General features: G+C 39.8%; 1 protein-coding gene and 1 long non-coding RNA gene across 4 annotated transcripts in view; one reads left to right on the top strand and one right to left on the bottom strand.

Moving 5' to 3' along the window:
• The window catches only part of scaper (S-phase cyclin A-associated protein in the ER), a 51054-nt gene that overhangs the window by 8949 nt on the left and 17965 nt on the right, over window positions 1-24140 (top strand). For 2 of the 3 annotated variants that reach the window (XM_088416482.1, XM_088416483.1), the window contains exons 5-23: window positions 1158-1258; window positions 1577-1693; window positions 2155-2276; window positions 2346-2629; window positions 3020-3370; window positions 4536-4703; window positions 4786-4852; window positions 4930-5047; window positions 6019-6130; window positions 6287-6427; window positions 6547-6702; window positions 6786-6928; window positions 7973-8054; window positions 8154-8306; window positions 9672-9779; window positions 12290-12426; window positions 14155-14220; window positions 14721-14847; window positions 21010-21125. In XM_088416482.1, coding sequence (XP_088272608.1) covers window positions 1158-1258; window positions 1577-1693; window positions 2155-2276; window positions 2346-2629; window positions 3020-3370; window positions 4536-4703; window positions 4786-4852; window positions 4930-5047; window positions 6019-6130; window positions 6287-6427; window positions 6547-6702; window positions 6786-6928; window positions 7973-8054; window positions 8154-8306; window positions 9672-9779; window positions 12290-12426; window positions 14155-14220; window positions 14721-14847; window positions 21010-21125 — 2669 coding nt within the window. The remainder of the gene's footprint in view (window positions 1-1157; window positions 1259-1576; window positions 1694-2154; window positions 2277-2345; window positions 2630-3019; window positions 3371-4535; window positions 4704-4785; window positions 4853-4929; window positions 5048-6018; window positions 6131-6286; window positions 6428-6546; window positions 6703-6785; window positions 6929-7972; window positions 8055-8153; window positions 8307-9671; window positions 9780-12289; window positions 12427-14154; window positions 14221-14720; window positions 14848-21009; window positions 21126-24140) is intronic. The other variant, XM_088416484.1, reaches the window with a different exon arrangement.
• LOC148422525 (uncharacterized) lies at window positions 3030-8026 on the bottom strand. The gene is made up of 3 exons (XR_015865831.1): window positions 7888-8026; window positions 4260-4394; window positions 3030-3377 (listed from the first exon to the last, which is right to left on the bottom strand). It is a non-coding gene; the product is annotated as an uncharacterized LOC148422525 (long non-coding RNA).

Here is a 24140-nt window from a genome sequence, read left to right as displayed (position 1 = left end):
TATTTTTCTAAATTCTCCCTCTAAATGAAGAAAAAAAAAAATCTAAATACTTCATCTGTTTATTGTGCACGGATGATCCACTGCCTTTTACTGACCGGCCTAATGGCAAGGCCTCTCGGAGGTTAAACATGTTGTCATTCGTCGTGAAATGTTATGTGAGGGTGGTATTTAGGTAAGTGTGCCTGTTAACATGCTAAAAGCCACTTTACGATACCTTCTCTCGCTGTGGACTTTGTCCGTCAGGGGACCGGCTCGGCCTTCATTACCAAATGAGCGGCGGGCTATAGAGGTGGTCTTTGTTAACCAGCGCCAATCGTCAAGAGCTGCTGCTGGATACATCTTTCACTGGCCTGACTTGCCGATTAACTAAAAGCACTGCGAAGCTTTACTCAATTACCACTCTCTTCACGATGCCCATCCATCAGTTGTCTGCTTTCATTAGACCTGGGTGAAGGTGGGTTGTGGCCGTGGTGGGGGGTAGCTCCCAACAGCCCAACACCTCTGGGAAATCTGAAAGACCCAGTCCAGATAAGAGGCATTCCTTGTCAAGACTGTACCTTCTCTGTTCTGCCTCAAAAGTGTTTTGCACACATGAACTTCTCTGGGCTTTCCAGCAACTTGTCTGTGATGAGCCTTCAACTGTTAGTCTTTTTTTTTTTCATTGTGTGGATATTTATTTATTACCTGATTTTATTTATCAGCCAGTTTTCTGTAGCTGTTTGGATCCAGCAGTACTTAAAATGTGATCATTTTTAGCATCTTTGTACTGTAGTATTTGGTCTCTGACTTGAAAAAAAAGTCTGTACCGTACTAAAAAGGTCAATGCTGATTGGTCAATGTAAGGGATAAAATTACGAATATTGAATGAGGAACCTGTTGTGGATAACTAAAATGGAATCATGAATGATGTGTTATCTGATGGTAATCTTCATGAAAATAGTTATTTCATATTTTAATGCTATTTACATGCATTATTTTGTCGATACCTTTTTTTCAAACTAATTCCATTTGTTCAAAGTATAGTCTGTTATGAATAATTCCAATAGATTAAATGAAAAGAATGCACATCAGGCAGCTGATTGGTCTTACTTTTTCACTCAGGAAGTGTTGATGATGTTGGACATCAGGCAGCTGATTGGTCTTACTTTTTCACTCAGGAAGTGTTGATGATGTTGGACAACTATGTTCGGGATTTCAAGGCCCTCATTGACTGGATCCAGCTCCAGGAGAAGCTGGAGAAAACTGATGCTCAGAACAGGTGATCTCTTTGTCTTTAGCCCCCATTCATTTCCTGTTTGCTCGCTGTTGTTCCTCTGATCCCCCCCAAGGTCGAACTGTGACCACAAAGTGCTGGTGTCTGCTCATTGGCTTTGAAGCACAAACAGAAAGAATCAATAACCCAGGCTCCCATCCAAAAAGATCCTCAAGTTTATTGAATTCTCTTTAACACAGAAGCTACTGCAGGTGTAATTTGGGTGGCTGTATGCAATTGGTCTTTTAAGTTGTATGCCCTTCTAGTGTTTACTATGTCTAAATAGCCACAAGTATATACAATACCACTGCTGTTAATTTGCAGGCCTACATCGTTAGCCTGGGAATTGCGCAAGATGTCACCGGGCCGTCATGTAGTGCCCAGCGCGTCTGCAGACAGAATGGTTTCCTCCCCAGGTGCACGTCGCGCCCTGAATTTTGGGTAGGTTCTTTCTCTTTTTGTTCCGCAATGCGATGCTAAGATTGTTGCCAGCGTTATTGACCTTTTACTTTGGTCTGTGTTTACTATACACGGCCAACACATAAACTAAAAATAATCCTACACAAGGGTAATTTTGTTAATTAAAAGGGAGTATGTTTAATTTTAGGGGCGCTTTAGGTACATTACGATAAAAGCAGCAATAAACACTCCTGCTGTCCGTAGCTATCACAGACATGGCGAGTATGATGGCTTGTGGATGAAAGTAAAACATTGGTTCTGTTTAGGCAATGCTGTGTAATCGGATGCTGACGAAATAATTATTGATTGTGCTTCTTAACCTGGAGAGCATTTTAATGTATTCTTGAGACAGGCATTGGAGGGTGAATTGACAATTGGAATATAAAGTAGTTCTTCACTTTTTGTTGTTTATTTGTTGTGATATAAATGTGTGTCTTATACAGTGGACCACCACCTGCCTTGGCTGCGGCTCGGCTTACGGGCCCCAGTTGGGCAGACAGAGTGAAGTGTAGTCAATCTGCCCCAAATTCTACTCAGCTGATGACTTCCTCTGTTGAAAAGCCAAGTAAGACACTGGGTGAAAAAAAAAAAATAGAGAAACAGCGGTGCAAAATATCAACTGTTTTGTTCTCAGGTAAAAAAGATTCCGATGGCTGGGAAACTGTTCAGCGAGGACGTGCGGCCAAGCCTCGCTCTGCCACAATGATTGCCAAGGTCAGTCCGGTCTTGGCCACTCACGTCACCCCAAAACAGGACAACACAAAGAATCGGCCACTTGCGCCGCCGCAAGAGCATCCCATCGGCCCTGAGTGCCCGACACAGATGGCCACAACCCAGATGGACTCTGGGAAGGAAGTCCCGACACCCCAGGGTCCCCCAGAAGAGCATAAACATCCAGTCAGCGGGGATACAGTGGAGGTACTTCAGTCGGTGCATCTTATCCAATGAAACGTATTGATAATTCATGATGAGTACAGAAATATGAGACTGTTTCATCAACCGCATTGTTTTTGTTTTGGGCTCATGATGCTCAGAAACACACAGCTTTCAATCGATTGATTTCACTGCCTGTAAATTTGTGTTCACTCATGAAATTCACACCTAATTAACACTCGAGTTGTTTTATTCATCTTTTGGTTTAAAAATCCAACTCTTATCCATCTAAATTTGCATCAGAATTGGGTGTTGAGGGCATGTCAGTAGAAAGATTCCCTGCATGATTTGTGTTTTTGTTACTGCTCTCGTGAAACGCATGTTTTTAATGGAGCTTGCATCTGCTTGTGTGTGTGTGTGTGACTGTCGGTGCAGCCCCCAGCAGAGAATGCACAAGACTCGGGGCACTGTGTCGACGCACCCCGTGACGACCCGCCCTCCCCCATAGCTGATATCTCTCCTTCCCAAGCCCCAGAACCCACCTTGTGTTCCGCCGCAGCCCCACCAGCAGACACGACCTTATCAGTCCCACTCCTTGCCCCGGCCTGCTCCGCATCCCTAGAGCGGCCCCAGACGGACGGGCTTGGCGGACTGTCTGCCTTGGGGGACAGTGTGGCTGAGGGGGCCGCGTCGCAGGGCATGGCCACATCTGCTCCACGACAGGCTGAGGCTCCCATGGAAGCGGTGAAACTGGAGAGTGTGCTGGACCCCACAGAGTTTTCCACTGTGAGTGCTGAGAGATGGAGGAGCAGAGGGAGGGGTGGCTATGAGGGGAGTCCAGGAAGGTCTCGTGTGTGCTTCCCCGCCTAAACAATGTCAATCTGAAGCAAATCTTGACCAAATGTGTCGGCAAGCGTACAGGGCTGTGTGTAATGTTGTTTTAGCACCATTCACTCTGAAGAATAGCTGTGAGTAGATTTTTTTTCTTTTGTCGTATTATTTTTGCCAAAAATCTTTGAGTTTATCCTGCCAAATGTGCACAAGAGTTTAAACCTCTAAAAGGGTAGGCCTGTAATAACACTTGATTGATTTGTAGTATTAACATTTCCAATCAATCCAGAGCGGTTCTCTTTCAAGTTGAACTACCCTTTTAAATTGATTTGCATATTTCTGTTCAGGCCCTATTCATGTGTGCTTTATGTTAAGACCCATTCCAATGGCCTGTGAAGGAGACTTAAAGGGGAAGTCAAGTCAAACTTTTTTTTTAAACAACAATATGATCTATGGAGATCCACTAGACTAAACATCACATTGTGTTTAATTGTGTTTGTGGAATATGAGTCAAGCAAGAAAATCCATTTGTTTTCATCTATCTCAAGGGGCAACCATTTTGCTACTCGTGTCGACTGTAAATGATATCAGAGTTGGTCAAGGTTCAGGTAATAACCAATCAAGACACCTGGTTTGGGCATGTGACATTTGATGCACGATTGGTCATTATCTGAGCAACTGTGATCATTTTCAGTTGATAGCTCTTGACGAAATGCCCCCCTTCCTCCCGAGAGGACTAAAATATGAATTTTGCTGATAATTACATATCAGAATGCCACATATGGACTTGGAGCACATAGAAAATATTATTGCAAAGAACATTTTCTTACTTGACTTGTCTTACCTGCAGTTTCAAATCAGGTAAATTTGAAAAAGAAATAAGGTAGTTGACTCCTTCGACCATCTCTTCTTCCTCACGGTGAAAGTGCCCTGCATGACTGTTGAATGCTTCCTCACTTGTGTTTTTATGGTGACCACCCTGTGATTTAAAGTGTGATGAGCTTGAGCTGTTATTTCATAATGAATTACCTTTCAATGGCCAAAAGTCTGCCAGCTACCATTGTCAAAAACAGCTATTTTTGTCATATTTTGTATGAAGACTCTTGCATGTTGTTAACAGCCTCAGTCCATGGCAGAGGTTCTGGCTAAGAAAGAGGAGCTGGCCGATCGATTAGAGAAGGCTAACGAAGAAGCCATAGCCAGCGCCATCGCAGAAGAAGAGCAGCTGACCAGAGAGATTCAAGCAGAGAACAATGATCTTGAGACAGACAACGAAAACGACTTCCCTGTAAGACAAATGGGCAAATTTCACTCCCTAAAGAGCGTACTTTGCTTATAGGTAACGATTTTCTTTTTTTTTTCCTCCTCAGCCTGGCATGGCTAATGGTGGATTCGGGCCTCATATGGAGTGGAGTGAGATGTTGGCAGATTATGAGGGTATGGATTTCAAAGTGCCAGCTGTGAATTGGTTCAAATGTTTTTCAGCACATATTTTCTTGATGCACTATTTATAGCAAGGGAGGCATGGCGTCAGAATACTTCGTGGGGTGACATGGTGGAGGAAGAGCCTTCTCGGCCTCCTGGACATGGGATCCACATGCATGAAAAGTTGTCCTCACCGTCACGCAAAAGGTACAGTTTTGCGTGACAGAGACAATTAATTGTCTCTGGTTTGTATGTTAGGTTATTAAATGGTAGACTACCACGCAGAAGTCATTCCACATGCCTTGCCCCATTTTTTATTTATTTTTTTGTTATTTTTAGGTTGAGGGTGATTTTAAGGCGAAAACAATGCCAATTACCGGTTTATTGACCGATCAATTTTAACTATTTCAATTGACTAATTAGCATTTGTTTCGAATACGTGTCATTTATATGCAGACTTTCACTATTCATTGGCCCGCATAGTACATATTCACAGTAAATAGCATTGATCAACGGTAAATATATTAAAATAAAACCAGGTTCATTCTTTGCACAACATCCTGGCATTGCTCACCTAATAACTTTAAAAAAGGTCCGCAGAATGACCTCATCAACAAATTTCATGTTATAGAGTTTAAGTAATCCAATGTTATGGTAAGGATTTACAGTATGTGTAATAAATAATGAAACCAGTGTTACCGTTATTCATCAGCTGTAAATAGAATACATAAAGGTACGTTTAAATAATAATCAAAATTCAGCAATTTAGCCTTTTAGTTTTGGCCAATGTTTGAAGGGGTAAGTCATGACAACTTTCGGACAAAAGTAATTCTCAACTGACACCAAGTGGAAGTCAGCAAGTTTTGATCACATCTTTTTCAAAATCTGCTGTGAAGAGAAAGGTTGTTAATAAAAACAACCAATCCAAAAAAAGGAAAGAAAAAAAAAAGCATGGGGCCATCCTGACGTTACGGAGAACTGTAATGTTCTGAGTTATTATTAATAAAGAGGGAGAAAATTTGATTAGTTTTTTTATTTTTTATTTTTTGGAATACGTCAACTTCTTTTTTGTGGAATACTTGATGCGGCCCAGACCAGCGGGCCCCCCACATCAATTGTGTTTGAGACTTCAGACCACGTTAACCGAAAGAATTGATTTTTGATCTTATTTCTGACAGGACTATTGCAGAGTCGAAGAAAAAACATGAGGAGAAACAGCTGAAGGCTCAGCAGCTGCGAGACAAATTGCGAGAGGAAAAGACGCTCAAACTGCAGAAGCTTTTAGAGAGGGTGAGTGAAAAGATGTTGAGCAAAAGAAAGGAAATCTGTGGAACAGGTGGTTTGTTGATTTTTTTATCACATACATAAGTTCTTAAGTGGTGTACAGCATAGTAACGTTAATTCCTGCTGTTTAATAATGGATTTCAAATGTTTTCCTTTCTACAGGAAAAAGAGGTGAGGAAATGGAAGGAGGAGTTACTGGAGCAACGGAGGAAGATGATGGAGGAAAAGTTGTTGCATGCAGAGTTAAAACGAGAGCTGCAACTCCAGGCCATTGTGAAGAAGGCTCAAGAGGAAGAGGCCAAGGTAGGTGGGAAGAGTTAATAGGAGAATGTACTGTAACCTTTGCTGGTATTAAAATGTGTCGCGTTTTGAGGCCATGTTTTACGTTCTAAGTTTGTCTTTTACACTCCTTGCCCATTTAGGTAAATGAAATAGCATTCATCAATACTCTGGAAGCGCAGAACAAAAGACACGACGCCCTTGCAAAATTAAATGAATATGAGCAGCGCCTTAATGAGCTTCAGGAGGATCGGCAGAGGAGGCAGGAGGAGAAGCAAGCCCGAGATGAAGCTGTACAGGTGCAGCCAAAAACATTCATAATATTGGTCGACGCAGTTGGCGGTTTAATGCGCGCTCACGTCCCGCTTTTCTTCTTTGGTAGGAACGTAAACGAGCATTGGAAGCAGAGCGGCAGGCACGCGTGGAGGAGCTGTTAATGCGGCGCAAGGAGCAGGAGGCTCGTATTGAACAGCAGCGGCAAGAAAAAGAGAAAGCCAGAGAGGATGCAGCACGGGAGAGAGCGAGGTTAATGCTTTTCCATGTGTCGTACACGGTTATATTACGATAACATTTTTTTATGTGTTTAGCATAAAAAAGTGGCGAGAATAAAGACCAACTTATCGATGAAATAGATTTCTTGCGTCTAGAACTGTCACTATCAATTTTTTTACCTGGATTAACGAATCAATAAAAAAATAAAATAGTAAAAATGTATTTTATATTCTATCATCTGTGGTTAAACAACATTTGTAGTAAGTGGATAACCTCACTATTATCATCTAGACGTTAATTTTTCGACACCCAACAAAATGTGCCTATGCTACCTGGTTGACAATTGCAATCTTAATTAGCATTGTAGTGCTACTGATTACCAACTAAGGTCAAGAAACACTAACTACCATTTAGTTCACACATTTATAATGTTATATGACACATGTAATAGTGCACTTTTTCAATTAGATTTTGTTTCAAAAATATTCCATGAGAAAACTTGAGAGTGGAGTTGCCTGTTAGGTACTATGACGTCAATAACCTCTTTTTAATCTTGATTAGCAGAGTTGACATGTTTTGTGCTGGACCGCCCTCTACTGATTTAAAATTTGAACATCTAAAACTGAGCCACTTGACTATAGTGTTTGCAGTGAAAAGTTACTCTTGAATAATATATCACTAGTGCTTTTTGTATATGTTTTTCCCCCTTTCTTTTGGAAAGCTGGCTAACGTTTTTATTAGGTACACATTTTTCTATTTTTAAGTCCTAAACAGCCAATAATTTTTAGGTTTTTATAGAGATGTAGGTGTATGTTAGAATTTAAGCAGTGGCTCTTAGAGACACTTTCAGTCGTTTAGCCTGTTTAGAATATCGTCCGAAAGCGGCCGCTGTGCGCACAATGATGTCTGTCGAAGACAGTCAATAAATACATACTAACCCCAATAAAACTCAACAGCTGTTTGTCATTGACCAATTTTAAAAGTGGACTTACCCAACTTGATCAACATTTTCCCAGCCTCAATTGCTACGCTCATCATTCACAGTTCTTTTATGCCTGTGTTCTGTATTGTCTGAAGAGATCGAGAGGAACGTCTGGCCGCTCTCAGTGCGGCTCAACAGGAGGCCATGGAGGAGCTGCAGAAGAAAATTCAAATGAAGGTAAGTTTATCCAGGGCTCACCTTGCTTCTCTTAATAGACACCACGAGAGGCCCCCCATTTCCCAGCTGACCCATTGCTTTGTATTTGCTTTTCCACAGCATGATGAGAGCAGCCGTAGGCACATGGAGCAAATGGAGCAGAGGAAGGAGAAGGCGGCTGAGCTCAGCAGCGGCCGACACGCCAACACCGACTACGCCCCCAAGCTAACGCCGTACGAACGCAAGAAGCAGTGCTCACTCTGCGCTGTTGTGGTACGTGCATCCTGTTAAGTGGGAGGCCCTCGTGGGCTTGTTGGGGGATTCTGCTTCTTTATTTCCTCCATACATTACTCTGATTAAAATGTAGATTATAGGACCTTTATCTCCCCCTTGTGTCAAACATAGCTATTGCAAAAGGACTGTCTTTAGACCGTTTTTAATCTTCCAAAATAGTTTAAAAAAAAATCTTGTTACTATGGAAACAAGGGCAGAGCACTCTGTCATGTGAAACCAGTATCAATTGCTCAGTGAATTTTGTTGAACTGACGATTGACCTTGGTGTAACATCTGACACAAGGGATCAGGATGGGGTCCACAGGAAAGAAGCACTTTATTTAATGACCTGAGACACAAAGTATCATAAAACATTCCGTACTCTGCGGTAAAAGGACTTTATGGTGTCGCCATTTGTCAAGGCTACACTATTTATACAGTTAAGTCAGTACGTTCTACCTAGAGTGGATTTTTATGTTGTAAATTGGTATATATTTACTTTGCAAATAACAAAGGGTCATTTATAATTATGAATTGTCAAGATTTTTATTGTATTAAATTTTCAAATTAAAGTTCCATGTGATGATTTTTTAGAAGCCTTTCTCTTTATACTCTTTGTTGAATGTGTAGAATTAGTTCAGTGTTGTCACGAATTTTTCTTTTGGTAATATTTTACTTGACTAGAAAGGCCACAAATTAGCAGATAATTTTTCATCCCTTTATTAAAACAACCATTGTTTCCAAATGGACTATGCAAAAACAGTTTAAGATTTGGTTGCTGGTTTGGTCCATAAGCGAAATTGTTAATCATTGTTTTCCAAGTAAAAGCAGTTGTTTTTTTTTAATTTTGAAAGGCAGAAAAATCCGAGCAATTAGAAAATCTTAGATCTCTAAAATATTAATCAACTACCAAAATTAGTTATTGACCAGTGATTGAAAATTACACCTATTAGCTGCAGCTGCTGTGTGTATGTAGTATATATGTGATACATACATACATACATACATACATACATACATATATATATATATATATATATATATATATATATGTGTGTGTATATATATATGTATGTGTGTGTGTGTGTATTGTATGTATGTATGTATATATATATATATATATATATAAATATATATATATTATATAATGTATGTATATGTATGTATATATATGTATATGTGTGTGTTTACTTAATATGTCTTTCCCCTGAGAGGATCGGCACTGGCAGGTCATGTCCTATTGGCAAAAACCAACCTCGAAGTATATCATTTCACCAGGATCCCGTGGGACTCCGATGACCCCTTCCTGCCTCAGTCTCCCATTGTGGCGGCACTGACCTCTGACCACTGCGCTTGCGTTTGCAGATCACCTCAGAGGTGCACCTGTTCAGCCACACCAAGGGCAAGAAGCACCAACAGGCCGTGCGAGACAGCAGCAGCATCCAGGGACGGGAGCTGTCCGACGAAGAAGTGGTAGGTATCACCGTGCCTGCTCTGCCGTACGTTTATTCTTCAAAATAATGCCACTCGTGTTGGCTTAGAGGACAAAGAAACCAATGACTGTCTTTTATTGCAGTTATTATTGTTTATACACCATCACGGCTCTGTTGTCGGCTTTGTGCCATTGCAAATGGGCCTTGAAATGTACACAGTCAAGGTTCAGTGCTCCGGTGGAGGGGTGACATCATCTCATCACGCTGCTTTTTTTTTTGAGGGGGGACCATTGAGCGCTTTCCATGGGAAGGCAGCCCGTTAATGCAAGTTAACCTCTCAGGCTGCAATATGAGATTGGCTTTTCAGCGCTGCTCATTGTGATGCTGACAACTGTTGGTGCTATACGCAGCACCTTTGGTCCCAGTAGCTCTTTCTTTCAAAGCTTTTTTTTCCCCACGCTCTTGTGAGAATAATTGATATGCCCTTCGTCCTTCCTCTCAGGTATTTTCTTTCTAAACGCAAGTTAAGTTTGCTCCCTTTGACAGTTCAATAAACAAGGAAGTGGCAACTAGGAATCAGGTTTATTGCCAGCAAGCATAAACAAATTTCACTTAAGTAGCTTGCAAAATGAGAAGGTAGGTAAGCACATTATTAGGACTGCAACCAACAATTATTTTAATCCTGAATTAATCAGTCGATTATTTTGTCAATCAATAAATTTGATTTAATACAAAACAAACATGTTTATTCCCTGCTTTTTTAAAAAAAAAATCTATATTTCAAGTTGACAAAAATGAACTAAGATTCAGATCTAAAAATAATCCAAATATTGATGAAAAAAATCAGATATATAGATATACAGATATATTAATAAAATGCAGAAAATATCAAGTTTATAGTTTCAAGACATTTTTTTTAAAAGACTGCACTGCACCCATGGCTTTAGTCAAATGTTCTATTTATTGATCCTGTTTATACACTGGTGTAGTCCTGGAGGTCTGGTTGACGCTTTTTCAATGGCCCCTAAATTGAGAACCTTGCTGAAATATGGAGAGTGCCAGCTGAAGTCCCTCTTTCAGTCCCATCGCTGTTTTGAAACTAGACCCTCCACACCTTTCCACCGATATATATACCCATAAAGAAACGAAGAAGAGTTTCGGTTAAAAATGGGTGTCAGATTTGCATTTATGACATGTTCCTGCTGAAATGACATTCAAAGGTGGGTAGTTTGATACAAATAGTCATGCGAACCGCCAAAGACTGTAACCCCATCCAGTGTCATATCACTTATCGTCTAGTAGCCGACATGAAATTCAGCTGTTTGCTCAACGCCAAATGGAAAGCTACCCGCTTGGGCCTTTTGTGGGTGACAAAAGAGGCGCTGGGTGAACATATCCCATAGAATGTGTATTTGTGTGGGCTGCCTTTTAGATCTGTGATAGCTGTCTGTGTCGGAGAAAGGGAGGGATGTTTAGAGGCGTGTCATGTTTCTCCTACCAGAGGCAATATGCGGTATTGTGCGCAACCGCAAACCCTCGGGCCGGTCTATTTGCTGCTTTGTGATAATGGTTCAGTGGTAGACACCTGTCTGTCACAGTATTTGACGGTCTCAAACATTCTTAGTGCCATTGAATTTACTCTAGACCCTATTGTAAGAACTGTATCTATTTACTAAAGCATCTACATCTGCTGGTCTCCGAAGTGACAGCAACATTGTTCTCATTTTTATTTTTCAGTTTAGCTTTTTGTATTACTGGTATGATATATTTTTGGCAAATGATGGTTTTGATTCATCTGTGGTTAAGAGGTTTGACTGACCTGCGCTATGAAGAAATAGACACCTGTATTACGTTCCACTGTAGGGAAATCCTCCATTCAGCCAGCAGGTGCACCAGCACTTTTCACCAGAGGGCTCTGGCATACCGCGCACAGGTTTAGTTTGACTTTTCAATGGAAGTCTTTCTATCTGTGAGGCCTTTCCTGTGGGGTGATGGATGACAACATAATTGGGTAATTAGTTTCTCGCTCATGCTGCATGTCACTCAAATTGGGTTATGTACATTACACCATCCCTTGGTGGAAGCGCAAAAATGGTCAAAGCCATATCTCTGGCGAAAGCATATGTCTATGGGTCGGGGTTCGACTGTTTTATGGGTAATCAGACAAGTGTTCGCTACTCACTTGTTGGCTGACACGTTTACCAAATTGTTCTGAAATGTATTTTAGAGCTTCGGACATGACATTGAAAGAAGAAATCTTGTGCACACAAACTACTAGCTTTGTAGTATTTTAACTAAATAGTATTTTATGTGCACAAAGCACACTATTTTATCTACATGTATTCATCGGTGCACCCAAGGTACTAATTTGTCTGCATGAGTTGGTTAATAATTTCACTTTTATAGTGTTGTAATGACTGTTTTCATAATGACAATTATTTGTATAATACAAGCTAAGGGGAAAACAAAGGCAAATTTTGAAGGAAAAAAAAAAGTACAATACAGAATTTCGAAAATACAAAAACACCATCCCACTTGTGTGTGTTTTAGGAGCATCTTTCCTTGAAGAAATATATTGTGGACATCGTGACCGACAGCTCTGTTTCCTCTGAGAGTGTAAAGGATAACGAAGAGAGGCAAAAGGCCCGCAAGAAGGCAAAGAAGCTGCGTGCCAGGATGAACTCCAGGTTAGTTCATTTTTATTTGTTTTTTTTTTTCCCAGTCAATTCATCACGTCCCATCTCTCATGGGCACAAAATACAAAAGTCTTTGAGGACTTTTTTACAGTCATAAAATAGAAGCACATGTTACATGCATTCTGACTGTCCTCGAGGTAACGCTAATGATCTTAATTTATGGGCACTTTCAATGATTGCACGGCAAAACTGCAAATTGGTCTCTCGGGGCCGGCCTTCCACCTTGTCAAGAGCTTTCCTCCAAATTGCTGCTCTGCCATTGCCCGCATCTCTGTACAGTGTGCATGTTCAAGCATGTATGAGCCCTGCCTATTTTTCTTCCTTTCAGCTATTGATTTTTAAATGAAATATCAAAGAAAATCAATACCAATAAACAAAAAGGAAGCTAGGTTGCTGTGCAGTCGAACCTCAACCTGAGCTTATCTGATTTAACTGACCATCAGAAAGGGTGAGAGTACTTTTTTCCCCATAATGTTTCAATAATTAGAAAGGATGCCGTTTATTTTAGATTTTTTTTTTTTTTTTTATATAGTAGCTTCATTCATTTACCAGAATGAAAACAACAAAAAATATACCGGTGTGTGTGTGTGTATATATAATAATTTTAAGGTGTTCAAAATAATTCCTTTAGTTTATTACAGATAAAGGATAATGTTGGTTTTCAGAAGACACTCTTTTCCCTTTTAAGATAAAGTAATCCTCCACTATATCACTGTTCAACTATTGCAGTCAGGCTGTACGTATTACGGATTTTTGAGTTGTCATTTTTTAGGTGTGTGTTTAAGTTTACAATGTGTTTTCAAATGCGTGTTTAAATTCTATGTATGGGTTTAGGCCTTGAACAATAATTATTTTTTATATTTAATCATTTCCATTGAAATGATATATGGTTTTAAACCTTATTTTCTCCGTGCATAATGATTACACATGTCAATGGAGTTTATTGGGGTTTATTTGTTGAAAAAAGGGTATTATTATTATTAGTATGGGTACCCTGTGACATGTTTATAAAGCGAAGTACAGCTTTAGTTAAAAAAAAAAAACATCAATAATACAATTTACTCATCAATAATGTCTTGAATCATCATCATCATCCGTGCCTATAAAAGAGTACTTTAAAGCCACAGGCTGAAACATTCATGTCTTTCTGGCTGAGTGCTTCAGTCTCAATGGTGCTGTTCTTGGCTTTGTGAGGCTCTGTAGTGTTGAGAAAGTGACAACATGATCCGTCTGTTCTCTGTCACTCCCTCGCCAGTCCTGCTGGGATTTGCACTCAAAGGCAGCAAGCCCCCAAGGGCAATTTAAAAAAAACAAAAAACACAGAACCCCCTTGAATCATAAAGGTTGGCTGCTTCATCATTGGGCATAAAATAAAATTCAAGACAATAAAAAAATGTCTCATCAGTGCAACCATAACACGGAGTCATGCACATGACCTGATTTTTCCTCAAAGGAAGGAATTTGAGTTGTTTCGCGACAGGGAGGAAATTAACATTGTGATTTAATCTTGATTTTAGTCAGAGCCAGCAAACTGCTGCTTCAGGATCAGCGGTGTCTGATAATTTTAGGCCAAGCCACTCCGCTGACAGGCCAAATAAACACACTCGGCCTGAACATTTTCTTTCCATTCACACTTTCATCCACTGTGTGCTTTACTGCAAGGCCAAACACTTTTCCCTTAGGATTCAAATATTTTTTTCTTCACTTGTACCCCTGCAGAGCAAAGCAATATGAGACGTCATTTGAAGCAAAAATACAAGTTCCTGACTCCCCATACAAGGCAAAGTAAGGCCAATCTTTTTTTTTATCTTTAATGTTTATTGTCTTTACTCAATTATTATGAAACTGGCTGTTTTGTACGTCTGTGATTATTTTTGATAATTGATTGAGAGTTATATGATCAGTCTCCAAGGGAGGTCACCATAAGGAAAAGGAATGTTTTCCTAAGATTACGAATTATTGCAAACAGGTCTTTCAGTACAAGCAAAGCTTAAATGTTTTGCGGAAATCAAAATGTTAAAAAATGTTCATTATTCCAATATGGTATGGTGTGTAAAAGTTGAACTTTGATAATTAAAGGGAAATTATGTTTTGTTTTTCTTTGGTTATAATTGTTTTTCAACAAGCAAAATTTATTTTACTATTTTTATCCAAATACTCAATTCGAATGTCTGTAGGATATCCCAATACCAAAAATACTTGATAGCTGCAGGCCTTGAATAAAAAAAAATCAAGTTGTAGTGACCTTGTATTCCAACACTTAGTTTTGTTCGTGGTATTTTCAGGTTACAGCGCCTCGTAAAGGACCTTTTGAAGCAATTGCAGGGCCAAGACAATGGCCAATGGGCCAACAACAAAGTGTCCAGCCTAGATCGAACTTTGGGCGAGATCGTTCGCATCTTGGAGAAACAGGTATTTTAAACGTCGTGACTGACTTAAAAAATGTGCTTTTTTTGTGTGCCTGTGGTTCTCAATTCATTTAGCCAAAACTGTATTACTGTACTAATGGGGGGAGGAGGGAGGGTCTTACTTTTACTTCATCCTATCCACTGCTGGCTTTTAGCTGCATCTTGGAGAAACAGGTATCTTAAACGTCGTGACTGACTTAAAAAATGTGCTTTTTTGTGTGCCTGTGGTTCTCAATTCATTTAGCCCAAACTGTATTACTATACTAATGGGGGGAGGAGGGAGGGTCTTACTTTTACTTCATCCTATCCACTGCTGGCTTTTAGCTGCGGTGCCGCTTTTTAGCTCGACTGTCGACTAAGCCGTCTGCAGCTAAGCACAGGTCGTTCCAGACGCTCCGCATGTCTCCTCGGTCATTAGTTGTGTTTGGCTTGGGCTCCCTCTGTCTCACCCTCCCGAGTATCACTTACTCTCAAGCCACTTGCCTTTGGTTATTGACTAATGAAGACCATGCTAACTGTGTTTTGATTGTGCACATGGTACCAATAGGAGTGCTTCCTGGCACGAGAGTGCGCATTGTCTCTATGTCTGTGATTTGGACCACTTAGACGCCGATGGTTTAGACAATGGCCTGTAGAGTTAAATAGAAATAGAACGCCATTCCTGCCAGACAATTCTGGTTTTATTTCCCAATCGCCGATAAACTTGTATAAATATAACCCATTACCGATCCAGTCACAGAATGTGACAGCCGGTCAACGATGTTGCATAAAATGGCAAATATCATACAATCAAAATCGAGCTGATCAGATCAGCGTAAAGTCAATATGGTATTTTCTTTCTAATATTATTATTATTGACAATATAGTTCTCCCAGCCTTAAAAACAAATGAAAACCTAAACAAGTAACTTCACACCCTTGTCAAAATAATATATTTCCCTGACAAAAAATTCATTTGTGCACCCTTTATGGTGGAATTACAGTGTAATATGTACCACACTGAACTGATCCTAATAGTAACATTTGTGAAAATGAACCAAAACCTTTTTTTTTTTTTACACTTAAAACAAAATACCAACGGTTGTGAAAATTCTAAGTTGTTGAATGTTATTTAGTATACAGTTTAAATACTAAGTGGAACATGTTCCAAAACTTTATGAGCTCCGTTGATCAAACGCAGGACTACAAATTATTTCTAGTGGTTTCCAATAAAGGTAGGTGAATGGGTATATTCTATATACACTTAGAAGTATTTTCTATGAAACCTGTTTCTGACTTAAACCCATATTAATTTGAGCATAAGGAAGGCATTAAAACACCTGCCACTATGTTTATGATGAGGAAAATATACAGCCCACTTCCTGTAATGAGGCATAAATTTCCTGCCAAGTTGTGGTTTGCGCTATTATACCATCCCACTGTGTGTATGCGGGCGTCCCGACTGGAAAGATTATGGAGTCCCATCAGTGACAACTGTGCTAGCCGGAGATGCTATTATCATATTTCCCCAGGGAGGCTTAGAAAGAAGTGCTGCCTGGCACGGCCTCCTCTAAGGAGAGAGGAGGAGTCAGCTGTGATGCAAGTAGCTCACAAGCTGTCACTCCACGAGGAACTCTTCCCTCTGCTCCGCCTCCTCTACATGAGGTCAGAGGTCAGTGGGCCACCGAAGATGGGCTCCATTCACCAGTGCCGCTGTCAGAGATGAAAATCGAGGGCCTCGGTTTTAAAAGCTCCTCTAGTCAATTTTGCTCTACCGTCTCACAAAAGCAGAACCATGAGGAAGCGTGATTGGCAAACGAGGCAGCCGGGGGAACACTTTGCTCTCTAATCCCTGGACAAAGTCAAATAAATAGAGTCTCCGTCAGCGTGGCTGTCTGGCCCCTTCAAGTCGCTGCCGTTTAGATTATTTGACCTAACAAGCATCTCTCATGTCACTGACTCACCTACAGATTTGTTTTTCTGCCCCATATCTGATTCAGTCTCCACTTTCTCCGCTAATTCCGTAGACAACACCCGACACTCCCCCTCTTGCGCTGCTGCTCGGGCCCCACCCCTTCACACACACACACACCGCTCGTGAGGTTATGTCGTCTCTCCCTGACCCCGGCGTGTTTCTCCCTCTGAGGCCTCTAATAGTTTATTTTGTGTCAAACCTCATTCTAGCTATACTCAATGTGATGGCGAAGTTAATTTTTCCAATTTTCTGCTTTTTTTTTTTCTTTTCCGCCCACTGACTCCTTATTTTCATTATTTACTGCCCATAGTGTTTATTAGTGTTCTCAATTAAAGACTGTCTGAAAATATGCAACATGTAAGAAAATGTCAAGAACATAGATCTACAAGTACCTGAAAATGTGGGCTTTATTTCCATTTTCAATGCCAGCTGTCAGAGCCTGCTTGTACCGAATCAGGAATGGAAAAGGTTGAACTTTGAAAGTGTGTTTTCTTTAGATCAGATTGACAGCACAAGGCTAGTGCTCAATGACGGCAGAAGTTTGTATATTTTTTTGTGTTCGTCTTCATTAGGAAATTATACATTCGGAAAATAAGTTGTGCCAAAATGCTCCGTAAATCATGTATTTTTTTTCTCAAAAATAATTTAAATGGGCATATTCTGTATTTCATTTATGTTGCTTTAAACAGTAAGACAAGTCTTTTTTTTTTTTTCTCTGTGTATCAGGGGGTTATTTTGCCTTCTGCTGTTGACTCAAAATAACATCACAGTTGCTCAGGTCGTGTGACGTTTGCAAGGTATCATCAGTGGGCTGTGATTGGTCATTTCTTGAGCAATTGTAATGTCCTTTTCAGGCCACAACAAGTGCATAAATAGCTGCCCCCCCAGACAAAAAACCCCAACAAAAACAGGTAGATTTTGCTGCTTAATTCCTTTTCCAGTAATGACTTTTATTCCCAATATGCCCATTTTAAAGAAATGTCTCACACTTGGCTACCAAGCCGGAGTAGAGCATTCACCGTTTTTTTTTTCCCACTCAGGCACACACAAGTTTGAATATTTCCGCATTGCAAATATATAACCAAACCATTTACATACAAAACAGCGTTATTGTATAATTATCTCCAATTTCCATCATTTCCTCACCACAAGAGAAAGAATGTGGAATTATTTTTAATTTAAATGACTGGTTTCGCTAGCCTTTTGAATTTTGTTATCCTTCTTTAGCATGGCCAATGTGTTTTAGAGTGTAATATATTTCCCAGTCCACCAACTCTTATACCACTACATAGAAGTTTATACTAAATTCCACAATGTTTACTTCCTCTCGCGGTTTGCCACCAACTTGGCCGGAGAGCTTTGTTTGGGCTTTTCCTCGAGATTGTGTAAAGACAATTCATCACTGTCTTCTCATGCAAAAGAGTGAACGCAAGACTTTGAGTCTTCTATCAACTTGACTACTTGCTTGTCCATCTGCTGGTCAGGCTGGACTAGCGGGGTTATTACCTCCTTGCCATGTAATTAAAGTGTCTGGTGGGAGGGAGACTACAAAGTGCAATCTGGCTGGTCTGTGCACACGGCTGCAGGAATTAGCAGCTGCCGCAGCCGGCCCATCATCTGGGGTAACAATAGTTGACCCCGGACAGTAATTGAATAAGATTCTCCTTCTTGTATTATTCAGAAGCCATCCTTCTATCTTGGGTCTTAATGATTGGCCTTTTGGTGGCCGTCTTGTTAAGGAAAGATAAATTAGCTACTCCTCCTTTATTGTTAATATTGATTTGGGGGTTAAAATTGATCCGGATAAATGGAAGGGAACATGAACTGTATTTTTAATGGTTTTCAGACCAATAATAAAAGTCTGTAAGTGCATGATGTACAAATGTGTTCACAGTTATATTTTAGGGAATGTTATTCTACACTATTAACGTCGATTTTATCCCTTACGATTTTTTCATGTGGTACCGCTTACACTTTTTATTTTTTTTAACCAATTTTCTCCATTCCAACTCCCAACATATTCTGTATTCTATTAGGTGTGACTGTTTTTTTCCCCATTCAAAAAATTGTGTCACATAATTAAAAACAATTCTCTCAAACTTGATATTTAAATCAATAAATTGATCTTGGAAACAACCACAACATGCCAAAAATGTGCGCATACAAAAAAAGATCACTTTTTTTCACCCAACCCAAAAAAATCCCATTTTAGGACATACTCTATTTATATTATATACATTTTTTACTCTTTTCTCCCCGATTTAAACTATTCCAACTTCACCATGTTCAGATGTCATAAATTGTCTCAGGTCCAAAATTAAAGTAAATAAATAAAAATGTAGATATTCATCTCGTTTCCACCAATATCCCAAATTCCAACCATCGTTTCAACATATTCAACTCGTTCAAGGTCATTCTATGACATTCATCCTCATTCCATTTCATCCCAAATTTTTCCACATCATTCCACATGCTTCAATATGTTTTTTTTTTTTGTTTTTTTTAAATTCTGCCTTTCAGCCTCAAATGCTATTTCTCCAGAAATTACCTTCTGTACTTATGGTATATCCTCCAGAGAGAGACACAATCCATTTATTTGTCGTCTATTGTCGCGTCCATTATGTCTCAGCAAGGCAGCAAAGTGAATCGCATCCCTTCCAAATGCATGAGGCATCATTGGAAAGTTCAAGATGTCCTGAACACATGGGAACTTAGTAGTGTGGCTTAAATGAATTAAAAAATAATGACTAAAAATGAATGTCCATTACATTTATATACATACAGTAGCAATTTTAACCTAAATATAATTCTTGAGTTCAAATTTCAACTCTAAGCGAATGTAAAAGGAGAAACATTGGGCTATTACTATATTTTTAATCCTTTTCAGTGCATTTCATTCAATTTGAACTGCAGATAAATCTGTCAGCACAGGGTACCAGCTAGCCAAGCTCATCGTCTGCTTGCACAGGAGAAAGCCAGGACTGGGCAGTTCCCATTGAGTCCATTCAATACTGTTTGATAAATTCCTATGAAAGAGCTGTCTCACATTTGACTGAGTAGTTTTTTTTTAGATGGGTGTGTCGATAGGAGGGTTAAGAAAAGATCTTAACTCAGTGGTTGAAACCCTATTAATCAGGGAGGGGAGGTTCTAGATCTTACTTCAAAATGGAAACACAGCCCTTGCTGTTTTTAGGACATTTCTCAGTTTATATTGAAGGATAACATACTTTGGTCTGTGTTTTTGTTTCACACACTGAAAGATACTGTCTTATATTTGTGTACAACATGCCTTTGCCTCCTCTGTTGGCATGATTGGCAGGTGAAGAGCTTATCTGTAATTTAGCAAAGCGCTTGACTTTCAAATGTGTTCAGACTTGTTGGCAACTTACCATGTAGTGAACAAAAGCTCTCGCAAGTGGCTGGATATGAGTGCTACCATTGCAGTGTAAGCCTGTAACCTCATTAGGGAGGAGGAATGACCTTCAGTGTAACAGCTCATCAAAGTCATCCAAAGTAGCTCCTTCAGCAGCAAAGTCCTACAGCTATTTCCTTCCAGACACACATGGGGCGTTATTACCGTCGTATATCCCACCCAGCAAAATTTGATTGAAAATGCATTGAAAAGACGTCACTTGTGTCCATCCAAAAAACGTAGCTGCTGGACCCTGAGCAATCTTTTTACAACATCTGATCGGCGAAATGCACCCTTGTTTTAAAGGACTGTTTTTATACTAAATTTGGACTATATTGGATCGACTATAACAGTAGCTGATTTTTAATGATCCTTTTCGAACTAAATTTGGAACACATTGGACGAGCTAAACGCAGCCCAATTTTCAGAGACTTAGACGGACGGACCTGATTTAATCTGAAATCCCAATTCGAGAAGTCACCATTCAACAGTATTAGTCACGGATCAACAATGTTATTTACAATTGCGTAATTTAGCCTCTGAGTGCAGAAACCGCCATATTGTCAAAGTCTCTGTCGTTGAGCATTTGTTGAGACCGCTCTAGTGTTAATCAAAGCGTCTACCCAATATTTCAGATCAAACAGATCATTTTTTCAATTACAATACTTTGCCCCTTAAGAAGAAAGGCCCCTGCCCTCGCGAGAGCCATATAATCATGCCTTTATAATCTGTATCCTACTCTCTTAAATGTACCTTTTGTTTTTCCTGTCTTTGTTTCTGCGTCTGTCCCTTCATCAATAGAACACTGCAGACCAAGTTGCCTTCCAAGTGGGCGGTGGCTTATCAGCTTTGGAGCAAATCCTGCAAGTCGCCACTGCTGCCTCCTCACCTACCGCCCTTCCCCGTATTCCTTACAAGTTAGTACCACGTTTAAATTGGGTTTAGGTATACTACTTAATACTGTCGTTGTACTTTGATAATCTTAACTTTACCAAATGCACAGATTTAGTTGAGCATGCTTTATTAGTGTAATGAAAACACTTTTATTGTTGCTTGCTCAACTCACAAGTATTTGACTAATTCATTGACGACGACTATAGATGTCAATGATCAAATAGACTGGATCCAGGGAAGGACTTTACTTTGAAAGTAAACGTCATTAAACTTAGATGTACCGAAACCGGCAACAGTGTCAACATCCAATTGAATTCCAATTCAGTCACTTTAACTCATTCACTACCATTGTCTATGATACACGTCAAAGAAAATGTTTTTACTGAGCTGCTAAAGAATGAGTTAATTTTCAGGAAAGCGCGGGGGAAATGGTCTTTGTATCTTGTGCTATTCAGCCTGAAAGTTAAAACCTTAACCATGCTCCAAAACACTTTGCGTGCACTCATGTTTGAAATGTCGGTAATGACATCACCGGAGTAATTTGTGGCTCCGTTTCAACCCTCCATTTCAGTTTTTTTTACACAAACCAGTAGTTTGACTGGTTTTATTATGCACAAGAATGACACAGTTCCAATTTCACTATTTGGACTGTATCCTTTAGCCGACCTCAGTAATGTCACACCGCTTTTTTCCTATTCATTTTTCCTCATTGCGGTAATTTAGTGAGTTTGTCTGGACAAAACCAATAAATCACCTTTTTTTATGGTCGCTTCTCAATAAATACACTTAAAATTTCTAAATGAGTAACAATGTGTTGGTAGAAATTTGAAAGCAGTTCATTTCGCCAATCAATTTGGCTCTTGCCATGTGTCCCACTTGCCATTGAGAGTGCAGGGTTTTTTTGAGTTGTGGGTCTGGCGTTTGCTGGGTCTTCCCGTAGATAATGTTTGAGAGGCCGTCCTACTTGCTAGTGGAACTCTGTAATGGAGCAGAATGGCCTTGCTCTTCCATTCATTAGCATTTAGTGGTCTCTGAATCCTTGCTAATGGAGAAATTCTTTTATTTATAAGGCTTTTAAGGGCATCACTTGTCTATTGATTTTTTTGGAGGGTAGAGGGCTCTAATCCTTCATAATCAGAGGGAATCTTAAGTGGACGATTTCTGTGTTAAATTATTAAAGGGATAGTTTACTTATTTACCCATTTTCAGCAGTAAAAAGTGAATATGTTGTCTAGAATTAGTTTTATCAAATTATTTTTCTTGTAAATTTACTTAATAAAAAAAAAATTACCTTGCTGTCGCCTGAAAATGACATCACATGTGCTCAAGGCTTAGGTAATGACCAATAAAGAGCTCACATATTTTCTGGGCTTGGTCATGTGACGTTCGCAAGCTGATCTGTAATTGGTTGTTACCCGAGCACTGACTTAACAGAGTACATGTGATATAATTTTCAGTGGTGGCAACATTTTTTAAAGGTCATAATTGCTCATGAAAAAAATCAGATAAAATGACTAAGTTAGTATCTCTTTAGTTTATCCAGATTTTGATTCTCTTCACTAACCTGTAACATTATACAGAACAATGTAGTTCTTTTACCATAAAAGTATTAAAAGCAGTCATATAGCTCCCCTGGTCCAAGGCCTCAAAAGCTTTTGAAATTGTGCTTGATTGGTCACTTTTTTGGTTTCACTTAGCTATATCGGAACTTGCTTCATCGATTGGTCATTCGTTAGGTTTCACTGGTTATATTTGAACTTGTTAACCTTAGCTGAATGTTTAAAATAATAGTCTAGTCTAGTGCTTTTTTGTGCACAACAGGTAGGATGTAAGAACATGCTTTTCTGTGGCAGTGCCACGGAACTACTCGCTCGATAATTTGTCATTTTAAGCTCATTCACTGGCAATAGACGTCAAAGATCTTTTTTTGCTGGCTAAGCACTAGGCAATAAATTAGAAGTATGATAGCTTTACAAGACAATCCATCTCAACTGGATTAGCAGTGAATGAGTTACAAAGTACAGGGGTTCCGTAATTGTTTGTTCATTGTGATATCATCATTACAGTATTTAGTTTTCCAGTATTGTTGGTAACTAGTGAATAGAAGTAGTCAAGCTGTTTACTCGTCAATATCTGTTAGCTGGTTGGCTACATGTCATAATGGACCACCATGTAGACACATTGCCCCACAGCGTCTGCTACGCTATCTGTTTACAAATGATGCTACCGTATTGATCGCCTCCTCTTGCCAGATGAGCAGAGCAATTTTACAACTAAAAAAGGGGTGGCAACTCCCACTGGCCGTATCACTCCCCAGGGATGTTCATTCCATCCTGTTACCATTACATTAATGAGCTAATTCCTCGGCAAACTCCTATGTGTGTCCCGGCGTAACCTCATGTAGACTGCAGGATCAACAATATTTTTGCAAAGGCAGAACTCATTGGAAGTTTGTGAGTATACCAAATTTGCAGTTAACAGTGCCTAGACAGACAATGTCGTCATGGTAACTTGATCAGGTGATCTCCATGGAAGGGTTTAGGAGTCCATGGACATGCGTGTTAACCCAATTTGTATTTGCACTTCTTGTCTCACATGACGTGGTGTATCCTGTGAAATTAGACCTGCTGCCAGTGGCTTTATTTCAGGATGTTTTCCACCATTTGTTAGAGTGTGTGCATGACGCCGCGTTCCGGCTCATCAGATTCCCCACCCCCTTCCTACCTGGCCAGTGTTGAGCAACAACCAGAGTCAATGTCCTGGAAGCACTCAGGTTATCAGAGTGATCAGCAGCAGAATCAAATTAAATGTCATTTAGATAGCAGTGAATGAGGGGATTGTTTGACAGCACAAGGAAGTGGATTTCCTCCTCACCTTTTCTGTTTTGGCTTAGGATTCTTTTTCTTCCACTGAACACAAATTTGCCCTGTTGAAGAGGCGGTGACTCAACCTGATCTGGAAGTTGGTCAGATTTCTGCCGGTTTACTCCAGCCAAGCTTGACTGCTCACATAGGAAGTGTACAGAGAGTGAGAAATGT

Source organism: Hippichthys cyanospilos, chromosome 6 (genome assembly GCF_059441005.1).
Source record: "Hippichthys cyanospilos isolate Australia breed blue-spotted pipefish chromosome 6, RoL_Hcya_1.0, whole genome shotgun sequence".
Classification (NCBI taxonomy): Eukaryota; Metazoa; Chordata; class Actinopteri; order Syngnathiformes; family Syngnathidae; genus Hippichthys; species Hippichthys cyanospilos.
The sequence above is the reverse complement of the archived record's forward strand: the minus strand, read 5'-3'. Positions and strand labels throughout refer to the sequence as shown.